General features: G+C 33.4%; 1 protein-coding gene across 10 annotated transcripts in view; it reads left to right on the top strand.

Moving 5' to 3' along the window:
• Nucleotides 1–14,654, top strand: part of BIRC6 (baculoviral IAP repeat containing 6) — a 230,619-nt gene that overhangs the window by 137,110 nt on the left and 78,855 nt on the right. For 9 of the 10 annotated variants that reach the window (XR_009054583.1, XM_057740742.1, XM_057740738.1 and 6 more), the window contains 10 exons: nucleotides 142–238; nucleotides 387–581; nucleotides 1,368–1,568; nucleotides 3,919–4,198; nucleotides 5,474–5,730; nucleotides 5,991–6,099; nucleotides 8,374–8,595; nucleotides 9,524–10,304; nucleotides 12,033–12,176; nucleotides 12,620–12,749. Coding sequence is in view for 9 of the 10 variants with exons in the window: in XM_057740742.1 (XP_057596725.1) it covers nucleotides 142–238; nucleotides 387–581; nucleotides 1,368–1,568; nucleotides 3,919–4,198; nucleotides 5,474–5,730; nucleotides 5,991–6,099; nucleotides 8,374–8,595; nucleotides 9,524–10,304; nucleotides 12,033–12,176; nucleotides 12,620–12,749 (2,416 nt within the window). In the remaining variant the exon portion in view is untranslated. The remainder of the gene's footprint in view (nucleotides 1–141; nucleotides 239–386; nucleotides 582–1,367; nucleotides 1,569–3,918; nucleotides 4,199–5,473; nucleotides 5,731–5,990; nucleotides 6,100–8,373; nucleotides 8,596–9,523; nucleotides 10,305–12,032; nucleotides 12,177–12,619; nucleotides 12,750–14,654) is intronic. The other variant, XM_057740739.1, reaches the window with a different exon arrangement.

The raw sequence follows: 14,654 nt of genomic DNA, 5'->3' as shown, positions 1-14,654 counted from the left end.
TAGGTTAAGGTTACGATTTTATAATTATTATCTATAAAAGAATATTACATTCAATAAGAAATTTAGTTGTTTTAATTCACAGGAAGTTAATAATTACCTTTTAAAAATCACAGTGTACGTGTGTGTGTTTTTTTTTTTTAGGGCTCTCTCGCTACTTGCCAGTTATCTGAACCATTATTGTGGTTCATTTTGAGAGTACTGGATACTAGTGAGGCCTTGAAAGCATTCCATGATATGGGTAAGACAAAATTTCTAAAACTGTCATTTAAGTGTAATCATTCAATAGTACATTATAATCTTAGTTTTGTAGTTGTCTGTGAAAGTTGACTCAACGTCAAATCACCTATGTTAAGATAATTTTCATTTAGTATTCCTTTTAAATTTAGGTGGTGTTCAGCTCATTTGCAACAATATGGTTACTAGTACAAGGGCTATTGTAAACACTGCAAGAAGCATGGTATCAACTATTATGAAATTTCTTGACTCTGGTCCAAATAAAGCTGTTGATAGCACTTTGAAAACAAGAATACTAGCTTCTGAGCCTGACAATGCAGAAGGGATCCATAACTTTGCACCCCTGGGTAAGAAAAGAGTTTTTTCATCTTACATGTATGAATTTAAATAGTTAATTGGCTGATATGAAGCAAAAATAGTTGTCAGAGTAAGTTGATTGTGTTATAATATCACTGTTTTAATTACAAACCATCGATTTTAAAGGTAGTAGTTTTTCAAGCATTCTACTGATTAGAAGAAAGTTTTTAATTGTTCTTCAGTAGTAAAATTTGTTTTTATTTCTAAATCTAAATAGAACACAATTTATGAAACTAAATAGTAGATTCTTATGTCAGTTTTCAGTGTAAATGTTAATCAGTTTTAAAGGACTTGTTCCTTCTTATTTTGAGTGGTATTTTTTTAAGAAGTTTCAAATTTATATATTCTTTTTTCCAGAAATATAGTTTCTTTTTATGTTTTTCTTTTCATATTTCTAACTTATGAATATTGACAATTTAGAATAAAGGTGATTATTTTCAAGTTGAAGGCTGTATTGGACATTGTTTTTTACTTAAGTCATTTGAGAATTATTGTGCTAGATTTGTTGTTGCTAGTTTAGTTTTCATTTGACATGTTAGTATACAGAAATTCGGCAGCAGTTAACAGTGAATTTGTCACTTTGCCAGTTGACTGGCTGTCCTGATGTTTTGTGAATACTGTGGCAAATTATGCTAAGTGTATGAAGTACATTCATAGTATTAATTGTTCATGTTTTTAGCTAAGTTTTCTAGTGTTATTATTATGATTTAAATAGTTCTTGATGCTTTATTGGGTTTCTTTTGCAAGTTTTTATTTTATTTAAAATACTTCTGTAGGTACAATCACATCTAGCAGTCCTACTGCCCAACCAGCTGAGGTGCTTTTGCAGGCCACACCACCCCATAGAAGAGCTCGCTCTGCTGCGTGGTCCTACATCTTTCTGCCAGAGGAGGCTTGGTGCGACCTTACCATTCACCTTCCTGCAGCAGTTCTTCTTAAAGAGATACATATCCAACCTCACCTTGCATCTCTTGCAAGTGAGTAATATTTTTTGTAAAGATCCATCATGAAAATAAACTATAATATCGAAGCATTTAAAAAAATGAGAAAAATACTTAGTAGCAAACAATGATAAAATTAGATACCACTTTCCAGATTGCTTAATTTTAAACAGTTTTTAATATAATATTTAACATTACCACCAAATCACTTCCCATAAGATGAACTGACATGGCTGTTCCCCTGAAACAAATAGAACGTGTGATGAAATTTAAATAAGTATATTCTAGTTGTGTATTATTTTGTCTTTCTTCTTCTCCCAAATTTATGAAGCTATAGCATTAAGATAAAATGAGTTAGTTTGTACAACTGTAGATAGTTTTAGTTTTTCTAGCCTAGTCCTCAGTCCTAGCTCTGTAAGGTGAAATTAACATAGATTCCCCTTCCCATTGTAAGATAATTACATCTGTAAAGAATTTTTTATTGTAATGTTTTGAGTGTGACATTTTTAATATTTTGAGTATCATTCATTTGATGCATTGAATACGTTTTCATTGAATACATTTTGTTGTAACTTTGCAAGGTAAATAATTGAAAATAATTTTTAGAAAACAAGTTATACATTAAGAACAGGAACTCTTTCAAGTATTCATGAAGGAATAAAGTACTATTTTACATTTATGATGGTCCCCAAATTCTTTCAATATAAATATAATAATCTGTACAGAATTGTTGAAATTGTCACAATCATTTGTCTTCATTGATTGATTCTACCACGTCACTCAATAATTTAATGAAGAACTATGGGAAATTTTGTAGACCCCTGGCATATTTGGGAGAATAAACTTTTTCCACTTATTTGCAAGATTAGATTATTATTATACCCCATTATAGTTTTGGAATCCACATATATTAGGTTAAAATAGATATAATGAGTAAAATAGCAGAAGAAAAACAGACAGTGTTTTAGCAGGTCAAAAATAACTATATTACATGGCAAAATATAAGTCAGTGTAAGACTTAGGGGATAATCTGAGATGAGGAAGAAACTGCTTTTATTTCGAATGAGAAAGTGATTCATGTGAATGGTGGCTTTGAAGTATAGCTAGAATTTGCACATAGGAATTGGGACAGGAAGAACTCTGTACATGATGAAAAATCAATAGGTTACGTGTTCTCTAATACAAGTGTGCTGAGTAATCTTGGTTTTGGATTGGAGCAGAAACTGAAGATATAGTGTATTCCAGTGGAAATAACATAGCATTTAGAATGAAACACAGGCTTGAATATAAAATGTGCACTTTGCAAGGCAGAAATAGAGACACAGATGTAGAGAACAAACATGTGGACACCAAGTGGGGAAAGCGGGGGGAGTTGAGGGGGGAATGAATTGGGAGATTGGGATACCAAACTGTACACTCTAAATATATGCAGTTTATTGAAAAAATTAAAAATTAAAAAAACAAACAAAAAATGTGCACTTTGTTCATTTGGGGGTTTGGATTATTTAATCTCTGTTGTCAGTATGTATTGACAGAGGCAAAGAGATTAAATAATGTGGATAATACTTATATCAAAAGGCAAGATTAAATTTAAAAATTGATATGACTTTCTAGTTCTCAGTGTAAACCAGGGGTGTAATTGGAATATAATAAAAGTTACTTCCTAATTTTACAGTTGAAATTAAAAGTTCAAAGTTTGTTTTAGTTGATAGATAAATTTATTATATGAGCTTCCATGTTTGTGAGAAAGAAATATTTTTCCCATAGCAGCTGCCATGGGAGGAGGCCATACATCATTGGGCCTCCTTAAATTTTAGCAGAAAATGATTTTATTTTTAAATATTCTGGATATTTGTTTAAATTTTGAAAGGCAAAAAAAGATTAGAGGCAAAAGCAATTTCTAAACTCAACTGTGTTTAAAATCATAGCAATATGGTAGTAGTGAAATAATAAATTTGTGAAAAGGTACTTTTTGAATTACATTCTTCCCAAATCAGTTATAACAGTAAACTGTACTATGTTAATCACATGCCCCTGTTGTTGCTGATGAGGACGAGTAAAGCAGGAATAATAGAGTAATTGCCTATTTTTGTTTTCTTGGGGAGAATTAAGTACATGTGGATTACATATCTTCAGTTACTCTTTTTTTTAGGTTAATGTTCGAGTTTTTTAAATGCAATTTTTATTATACGGTGAGTTTCATATAATAGCTGCAAAATCAATTATGGTGAAAGTCAATGACAAAGCATGACTTGGTGTATCCGTTTTCTTTTTATGAGTTTCTAGTGAATATAACTGAAAGCTGCTGTTTTACTGTGATTGCCATTAAAATATGAACTCTGGTTTACTTTTTCCTTAGCAATTGTTCAATTTTCTCTTCCTGTAGCCTGTCCATCCTCAGTGTCTGTTGAAGTAAGTGCAGATGGGGTAAACATGCTACCATTATCCACTCCTGTTGTCACAAGTGGTCTCACCTACATAAAAATTCAGCTTGTAAAAGCTGAAGTAGCTTCTGCTGTCTGCCTTAGACTCCATCGTCCACGAGATGCCAGCACATTAGGCCTTTCACAAATTAAATTACTGGGCCTCACCGCTTTTGGTACCACTTCTTCAGCAACAGTTAATAATCCCTTTCTTCCATCTGAAGATCAGGTATCCAAAACAAGGTATGTAGTTTTTCATTCTTAAGGAAAACCTATCTGTACTTTTCATGAAATTATTTATTCTGTGGGTTTTTTTCTTTTTTAGAGTTTAGGAAATTCTTTGTTCCATACGTATCTAAATAATATCATAATTTTATTAAATGTAATAAAGAATGATTCTGTAGAAGCAGAACCCTAAGGCTGGTTAAAATTGAGATTTATGTGTGTTTAATCCTTGATGATCCACAATGTGGTATATAGGTTCTAGTTTTTTGGATTGTAGTCTTATGTAAGCATTTCCAAATGTCTGTCCCCAAGAGTTCATCTGAATGATACAAACTGACCATATAGATAGGCACCTAGTCTTATATGGTAATTCCTGACTTGCCAGTCAGCAGAGGGTTAGATTTGAGCTATAAAAACTGACCAGACAAAGAATGACCTGAATATATCCTTTAGTTTACATTCTTATGGTAAAGTTTGATGGTTGAAAATTCTATATTGGTTTTATTGTAAGTTTTACCTGGCAAAAAAATTTAGGATTTCCTTTTTGTTCTCAAGCTGCCAATACTTTACAGTTTTGCAATTCTATGATCCTATGCAGTTTGTATTTATGTATATAAATCTATGTATATACAAAAACATTTCCTGACTAATTAGATAAAAAGCAAATTCATAATTCCTAAATGGTACTAGCACTTAAGTACTTTTATTTGTTGTGTTATAGGGGAAAATTACTGGGTGTTTAATTCTTTATTGATGTTACAGTATTCTAATAGTATTCATTTTTAAGATAGATTGGTGCTATTTATGACATACAACATGCCGATCTTTTTGGTGTTTTTTTTTTTTCCCTGCTTTATAAGTCACAAGGAATTTTTTTTTTTTTTTAAAGATTCTTTTCCCATGTAGGCCATTACGGAGTATTGAGTAGAGTTCCCTGTTCTCTACAGCAGGTCCTTATTAGTTACCTGTTTTATATATAGTAGTGTGTATATGTCAATCCTGGTCTCCCAGTTTATTCCTCCCCCCACTTATCGCCTGGTAACCATAAGTTTGTTTTCTACATTCGTGACTCTACTTCTGTTTTGTAAATAAGTTCATCTGTACCCTTTTTGTGGAATCCATGTATAAGCCATATCATCTGTTGTCTTTCTGTGTCTGACTGACTTCACTCAGTATGACAATCTCCAGGTCCAGCCACAACATGCTGATCTATGAGAAATTTTGTTTTACCCCTGAAGTAATTTAAGCTACTTAAATTTACCCATGTAGGCCATTTTGTGTTGTCTATTTCAGTATTGGATGGTTACGGTTATTACATCATTGCCTTACTCACATAAGTGATCTGGAAGGAATGATGGCAAGTGCAGCTGCACCTACTGCTAATTTGCTACAGACTTGTGCTGCCTTATTGATGTCTCCGTACTGTGGAATGCATTCACCCAACATTGAGGTTGTGCTTGTAAAGATAGGACTGCAGTCCACTAGAATCGGCCTGAAGCTTATAGACATTCTTCTGAGAAATTGTGCAGCATCAGGCAGTGATCCTACAGGTGACAATTAATTTTGATATTTTAACTTTTATGTGTCTGCAAGGTAATGACAATTGAACTATGTGATATTTGTGATTAATTCTGTTTCTGAAATTAACTTCCATTATGGCTTCATTATTTTTGGAGTTTGTTTTTTGTTGCTCTTGTTGTTGAAATTTACAGAAGTTATTTTTAGTGAATAATTTAAGATTAAATTGAGCAAATCTTCTCATCCCATTTGCTTATTTAGCAAATTTTTCCTTTTAATTCTTTGTTGCAAGATTTGAATAGCCCTTTACTTTTTGGAAGACTGAATGGACTCTCTTCTGACTCTACAATAGATATTCTTTACCAGCTTGGAACAACTCAGGATCCTGGAACAAAAGACAGGTATGTGGTGATCTCATTTTTCATATGAGGACACACGTACACACAGTCACATGTAGTGAACGTTACTTGTAATGCTTTCTTTTTAGATCTTTCTGGAAAAGTTAAGCTTAGTATTACTAAACACATAGAAATACAGGCATATTGTATCCATATTAGGTACTTGGACTATTTTGATAATAGTAAAAAATGTTTATTTTTATTGATTACTTATTATTATTGATTATTTATATTATTCATTGACACCTTTTCATTAGACTCCTTACCCTCTCTCTTGCTTCCTGCCACAAAGTGAAACACTGTCATGCCAAGTAAATAATATCTGAATGCTTCACCTAAATGTTTAGTGATCTTTCAGTATAGGTAATTGTAGATGAGTTTTACTAATGTAGTTCTTCCTTGATGTCTTTTACCTCCAAATTGATAAGGATTCTAAGTATTTTTGAAACATGTTTTTGTTAAGTTTTTGAACAATGCTTGGCATTTTCTAGTTTTATGTATATCATCTGTATCTGGAGACCATGTTTAGAGTGTGTGACTCTGTAAGTAATATAAATTACCTTTATGCTAGAGATTGTTTCCTAAGTTAATATCCTTTTAAGTATGTTGAATATTTTATATCCAATTAACATTCTTTAATATTTTAATTAGTTTGTAATTAAAGTGAGATCATTTGGTATTAAATGTCTTACTTCATAAATAATTAACAGATTATTTTTTGGTGGGTACTTACTCATTTTATAGATATTTACTGAGTAGTTGCTATATGCTTGGCATTGTACTAATACTGGAGAGATCAAGTTTATTGAGTTCAGCTTGTGCCCTCAGGATTGGAGAGACAGAGCAGTGTCACTCATAAGGGAAGATTTACTTAGGTCAGACGTAAGGGTATATCAATCAGGGTGCCAGGAGTGAAGGCATCTCAGAAAAATTATTATTTAATCCCTGATAATGTAATAACTTTCATTTATTTTAGGCTCATTGCTTTCATATTCTCTGGATTAAAAATATTTAAAGGACATATTTAACAAAGTAAAATTAGTTTCTGAAGGATAACTTCAAAATATTAAGTAGGCTGACTTCCTTTCCATAAAACTTTTTGCTTTATATAAACTATATGATAACTATACTATATTTAAAAATATATCAGAGTATTTTTTGACAAAGTAAATAGTTTGTCAAATTTAAATCATATGGTTAATAGAATTAAAAATATATTAAAAATATGAGCGAAATATTTTTCAAGAATAGGTTTCTTAAAATCTCTGGTGACTAATTTTTAAATTTTTTTTATCATAAGAAGAAGAATGCACTTAAAATTTTCGTAGCATAATGCAAATGTAGATATTTCAGAATGTTTCAGAACTGACATTAGGGACAAAATTGTTGGCTGCTATTTTTCTGGAAAATGTTGCTCTTCCCTAATTGCCTCATCTCCCTTCTTTCTCTATGACTTGTCCTTATTTCCTGTCATATGAAATTTAAAGCATCTTATCCTTCAGTCATTCAGGGTAGAGAGAGGAATTAAGTAGTAGTATATATCTTCCAACTCCTGTTTCTTTTACCCTGAAGCAAAGAATCTTGTGCTCTAACCTAGACATTTAAAAGTAAACAAAACAAAGATAAATACAATGTTTTAACAACTTGACAATAAATCTCACTTCCCACCCCCACAGAATACAAACTCCAAATTAAAAGCCTTTTGCTTTCATTCTGTGCTCCCCAGCTCTAGAGGATTGAGTGTAGGGTGGCGCTTGAAAAAACATATGTTGGGGCTATTTTGTTTGTCAGAATGAAGGAGGGTGGGTGGCTGCTACTAGTATTTAATGTTTGGGGACCAGAGTTGTGAAACATGCTGTATTGCATGAGATTTTGCACAAGGATTGGCCCCAGGTCTATGGTATGTGGATTTTTTATAAGGTGAGTAGAAATTTAGAGGAGAGTTTTTTGAAGCTCTGTATCCTGTAATTCTAGACATTTATATATTCTGTCATAAATGAGGTGAGAATCAGTGTTTATTTGCTGAATTAGGCTTGAATTATCTCAGACATTTTCATTGCTTAAGATTGGTAAGGTAATTGGAAAATTAGAATTACTATGATATTATTGATTGTATAATTTATTTTCTCTCCTATTTTACTGATAGATTAAAATTATCCAGAACAGTCAGTATATTATTCTCATAAATACATTGGTTATATGCAGTGGTGGTATTTATCTGTATTAAATGTCAGCTGTAGTGTAATTGGTTATTTGAATTCATCTTCTTCTTTTAAGAATTCAGGCCTTGTTAAAATGGGTCAGTGATTCTGCCAAAGTGGCTGCTATGAAAAGAAATGGCAGGATGAGCTACATGTGTCCTAACTCTTCGACAATAGAGTACGGTCTTCTGATGCCATCTCCTTCTCATTTGCACTGTGTAGCAGCAATTCTGTGGCACAGTTACGAATTGCTGGTAGAGTATGATTTACCAGCACTGCTAGACCGAGAGCTCTTTGAGTAAGTATGATTTGTGAAATTCTTTTTTTTGCCCCCAGTACTAGATTAGTTTAGGATTTTACTTGATGAAACAGCATTTTACATGCTTATTTGTGTAAAAATAATACTTCAAAGTCCTAAAACATGAAAATAAATTAGTGTCATTACTTCTTTTCCCACCTAAAATTGGAATGTTTAATGTATTCTGCAGTTCATAGTGTTTATTCTCATCTGCAGATTTACCCACCAGGTTCTTTTATCTTTAATATGCAACTTTGGAGGAAAAGTTTAGCTAGAAATTTTGAAAGACTACTTTAGACAGTTTTTACAAGTGGTTCTTTCTAGACAGCTGTTATGAAGGTTCTTTTGACAAGTAATTTCCACTTAACCCACATTTCTTCACTATACTTAGTTAAGGCTTTGTTGAGCTGACTGTCTAATAACTGCTAAGTCTCTATTACAAAATATAATATTTTTTTCTAAAGACTTCCGTGACTCATAAAAGGTTGCCCTTTTGTCCTCTAGTTTGTCATTTTCATATTTGTTCCTGTCAGTTGGCATAATGCATGGCTTATTAGTGAAACTCACTAATAGTTTTCATTTTGCAGACATGAATTAAAGCCATGTCAGATTCAGTCTAAACATTTCTTTGGTATAATTGTTTCATCGTTTCTCTTTGTTATTTTTGGGGGTCACACAGAGAATGGTAGAACCATATTGATATAGATCTCTTGGTTTTCTGTACTCATGTTACAAATCTAATCTAACTTCCAATCTACTGAAGTACTTCATGATGTTCATCACAGTCTTCCTGAAACACTATAGGGTCATAATATTGAGTGTCAAACTATATAATTTTCATCAGAGTGATTTCTAGTAGAAATAATTGACAGTGAGATTTTTCTAAAAATATGTATGTATGGTTAACATGGTGTCTTTTATTCCCCAGGTTACTTTTTAATTGGTCCATGTCTCTTCCCTGCAATATGGTTTTGAAGAAAGCTGTTGACAGTCTACTTTGCTCGATGTGTCACATACACCCAAGTTATTTTTCTTTGCTCATGGGCTGGATGGGAATTACCCCTCCCCCAATGCAGTGTCATCACGGACTATCAATGACAGATGATAGCAAAAAGCAAGATCTTAGTTCATCTTTAACAGATGACTCTAAAAATGCACAAGCACCTCTTGCACTAACTGAATCACATTTGGCAACCCTTGCTTCCTCTTCTCAGTCTCCAGAAGCTATCAAACAATTACTGGACTCAGGTTTGCCTTCTCTTCTTGTGAGGAGTCTGGCTAGTTTCTGTTTTAGCCACATTTCTAACTCTGAAAGCATTGCTCAATCAGTAGATCTTTCCCAGGACAAACTGAGGCGACATCACGTTCCACAACAATGTAATAAGATGCCTATCACAGCAGACCTGGTTGCTCCTATTCTTAGGTTTTTGACAGAAGTTGGCAATAGCCATATTATGAAAGACTGGCTTGGTGGGTCTGAAGTCAATCCACTATGGACAGCACTTCTGTTTTTATTATGTCACTCTGGGTCCACTTCTGGAGGACATAATTTAGGTGCACAACAGACCAGTGCAAGATCAGCTTCTCTTTCCTCAGCTGCTACAACAGGATTGACTACTCAACAGAGGACAGCAATTGAGAACGCAACGGTTGCATTCTTTCTGCAGTGCATTTCATGTCACCCTAATAATCAAAAGCTGATGGCCCAGGTAAGAGTAGAAAAACTGGTGTATGTTCCAGGTGTCTTATTATTTTAATGTGCTGTCACATAGCACTCTTGAAATTAGTTCAGGAAGGGTCATGTATTAAGGCCCGGTGATGGTGAAGTTTGGAGTTGGTTGCATTTAAGTATTTGAATTGAAACCATAATTAAAATTAAGTACTGATATCTCTTCCCTCCTTTCCTCAACTGTTACGTGGGTTAGTTAATCTTTTTGATGAATGATGGGCAAATTCACGGAGATTCTACCTAAAGATCATACATTCATCATTTTAAAAAAATCTCCCCAAATAAAAAGAATGACGCTTCAGCTGCTGGAACAGGATTGACCGCTTAAAGGTGGCCATTGAGTGCCTCATCTGCATTGAGGCATTGGATTTTGTAGTGACTGGGTTGTTACAGCTGTTGATTTGCTTCTAATGAAGCAGACATTAGAATAGGTTTCAGATAGGAGAGTCCTGACAAATCACAGTAAAAGTATGAAAGGTGATTTTATTGTATTAAGTCCACAGGGCCAAAAATCTTGAAAGCTGGAATTAGCTCAAGAATAATTCTAGCTGCTTTTTGCCAGATTCAGCTCCTTTCTAGCTGTTGTGATCTTCAACAAGTTGTTTAAACTATAAAATGGAGATAGGAATACCTGCTTCTCAAAAGACTTTTTTTTTTTGAAGAGGATTAAATATTGTAATGTATATGAAGTACCTAGCATAGAGCCTGTCTGAGACATGGTAGACACCAATAAATAGAAACCAGTTTCTTTTTTTTTAATTAATTAATTAATTGATTGATTGGCTGCATTGGGTCTTCGTTGCTGCTCATGGGCTTTCTCTAGTTGCGGTGAGCGGGGGCTACTCTTCGTTGTGGTGCACGGACTCATCATTGCCGTGGCTTCTCTTGTTGCAAAGCACGGGCTCTAGGCGTGTGGGCTGTAGTGGTTTCGGCACATGGACTCAGTAGTTGTGGTGCAGGAGCTTAGTTGCTCTGCGGCATGTGGGATCTTCCTGAAGCAGGGATCTAACCCGTGTCCCTCCCCGTATTGGCAGGTGGATTCTTAACCACTGCGCCACCTAAGAAGTCCCCCAGTTTCTTTTTTACCCCCTTATTTGATAGTGTTTATTTAGGTTAAACTATTAATATCTAGAAGGATAAGCTGTCATAATTTTCAAAAAAAAAAGATCTGATTTTAAGAGGAAGATACTTTATTGCCTAAAGTAATTAATTATTGGGAAACTATATCTACTTAATGTGCCTAATTTGAAAGAAATGCTTAAATTACTAGTTTTAGCCAAATCCTTGAACATGGGTGTTTTAAAATTTGGTTTGTGCCTTTGGGTAGTATGAAACTTGTGTTCCATTGTTTTCTGGCCTAATTATCATCTCTTAGCTTCTTGTTAAGTTTTTGTTTTTAATATGCTTTTTTCAAAATTTTTATTGTATTTTAATCACATTAATATTGACTGAAGGTTTGCTGGGTATTTATTATGTGAAAACTCTGTAGTAGTAACTTCTCTTATCACAGAAATTTGTGTTCTACTTTTAACTTTTTGTCTACTTCTATATTCATATATTTTAAGATGAAATAATATAGTACTTAATTGCTGACGTGATGAATTTAAATATACTTACTAATCCATAGTTTAAATTTCCTCTTTATTCTTTAAATATAAAGCTGCAAATAAATACTGCATTTAACTTTTTAAATCTCTCACTTTGCCAGGTTCTCTGTGAACTATTTCAGACATCTCCTCAAAGAGGGAACCTTCCAACATCAGGGAACATTTCAGGGTTTGTACGTAGATTATTTTTGCAATTGATGCTGGAAGATGAGAAAGTGACAATGTTTCTTCAGTCTCCCTGCCCAGTGAGTATTTAACAATTAAATTAAATCCTAATGGTGAGCCGTGTGTAAAGATTTTTTATATTTTCATATCAGAGCTGGCATTTATCTCTGTTTTAATTTCTAATACAGCAAAATGAAACTAGAACTTATCATTATACTTAATGATAAGACTTAAAAATCTCAACTAACCCACTCTGGCCGAAATAACCTTGTTGTAACTTACCATGAATAGCATAATTTGATTTGGGGGGAAAATTGACAGATTTTTAGGTACAATAGCACTAATGCAAGGTTTGACCAATGAATTGCATGGCAGAGATGCCACATTTGAAGCAATATATAAAATAAACTCTTTATATTTTTGCATTATTGAATTTTATATTCTTCTATGCTTTTGAAATTGTTATATAATGATATACATTTCAAAAAAATCACTTATTGGTTTCTTTTAAATTTATTTCCAGCTGTACAAGGGTAGAATTAATGCTACTAGCCATGTCATCCAGCATCCAATGTATGGAGCAGGCCACAAGTTCCGTACACTTCATTTGCCGGTCTCAACAACATTATCAGAAGTTCTTGACAGAGTGTCAGGCAAGTCAGATTTAAATATTTGCTTTTCTTTAACTTCACGTTAGATGTATATAGGAATTTTATTATTTTTATAACTTCATTTTATTGTGTTCGCTCACTGAGTAGCCATTTAATGACTAGAAAAGGTCAGGAAAGCTTCATATTTCCAAGCATGGTGCAGTGGACAAAATGTACAGTACATTCCAGCTCCTATAATTCTTTTGGAGTGATGTGTATTATGTGTAGTAATGATAGAATGGGTAGTTGGAAATGCAGACAAGCTGTGGGAAGCCATTGATAGAATTTTCTCAGGATAAACCATCGGACTGTTTTATAGTAGGTGAATTACAGTATATTAGGTTGGATGACAGAATTCTAAGTAATAAGCATTTACTAAATCTAGGGGAGAAATGAGTGGTCAGTAGGTAGAATTGACTGGTGACCTTATTGTTTATAACAGTGAAGAAAGCAGAGAGAACATTTCCCCTAGGTTTCTTGCCTATATTTCAAGAGCTCTCAGATGATGCCTTTAATCAGGATATAAATTATTAAAGTAAAAGCATTTTTTTGAGGTAGAATACAAATTGACTGTAGTTAGTTTGGGTTATTGCCTCTCAGAAATCCTAATCAATGATGATTTCATTGAGCATCTGCTGCATGTAAACACAGCAGTTTGTTCTAGGGATGTACAAGAAAGCAGGACACATATTCTGTCTCTCAAAGTATGATCTTTTGTATGTTGTCAGAATGAGAAATAAACTGAAAATTTAAACATTTGCATTTTAATTTAAATATGTCAGTGTGTTTCTATCTGTTCACATTAGCAACACTGTTATCAGTGTTTAAGCAACACTGATAACTGAAAGAAGTTAGGAATATCCAGAAAAAAACTGACGCTATCTATTTATTAGTTAGAAATATAAATCTAAACTTAGAATAAAAGGCTGAGTTGAAGAGATATGGGAGTTGTTACCATACATACATACATACAAACATAGATGGTAAGTTAGAAACCATGTGAATGGACATGATCACTTTGAGAAAATAAGGTAGAAAAAATTCTTTACCAGTTTTAGACACTGCATCTAACACAAATATGTGCATAAAATTATAACACTTTCCTACATTTTTACAAGTTACACAGTAAAATGTGAGACTATATTATAAATGTGTAACATTTTTTTCTTATTGGAAAATGTCCACCTTATGTGTCACGGCTAAGCTTTTGTAAAAATTTGATTTTGAAAGTTTTTTTCTAAATTTCAATTTTCTGTAATTGTGCCCTCTACATGATGAAGAAAAAATTAAAAATTAATTAATTAAAGGAAGGGAGGAAGTGGGGAAGAGTACTGAAATTCAGTTTTTGAGATTTCATACATTTAACAGTTTTTAAAATAAATTATTTATTTTATTTATTTATTGGCTGTGTTGGGTCTTCGTTGCTGCACACGGGCTGTCTCTAGTTGATGCGAGTGGGAGCTGCGTATGGTGCACAGGCTCCTCATTGTAGTGGCTTCTCTTGTTGCAGAGCACAGGCTCTAGGCACGTGGGCTTCAGTAGTTGTGGCACACGGGCTTAGTTGCTCCGTGGAATGTGGTATCTTCCTGGAGCAGGGCTCAAACCTGTGTCTCCTGAATTGGCAGGTGGATTCTTAACCACTGCGCCACCTAGGAAGTCCCCGTACGTTTAACTTGATAATGGAAAAGTATGGACATAGTACAAAATAACTGGAAATTTAACATTTTTATTTATCTTTACTATAAGTGAATACTATTTTCTAAGATGTCATCTTGTATTGTTTAGAATATTTAACAAAATAGCTCCCTTTATTATCTAAAAATTAAAAAGTAAAACTGACTGCTCTGGAAGAACAGTACATCCTGGTAAAAAGTCCTAGGATAACAGAGTTATCCTGAGCCAATATCA

Source organism: Hippopotamus amphibius, chromosome 7 (assembly GCF_030028045.1).
Source record: "Hippopotamus amphibius kiboko isolate mHipAmp2 chromosome 7, mHipAmp2.hap2, whole genome shotgun sequence".
NCBI classification, from domain to species: domain Eukaryota; kingdom Metazoa; phylum Chordata; class Mammalia; order Artiodactyla; family Hippopotamidae; genus Hippopotamus; species Hippopotamus amphibius.
This window is presented reverse-complemented; position numbering and strand designations above follow the sequence as displayed.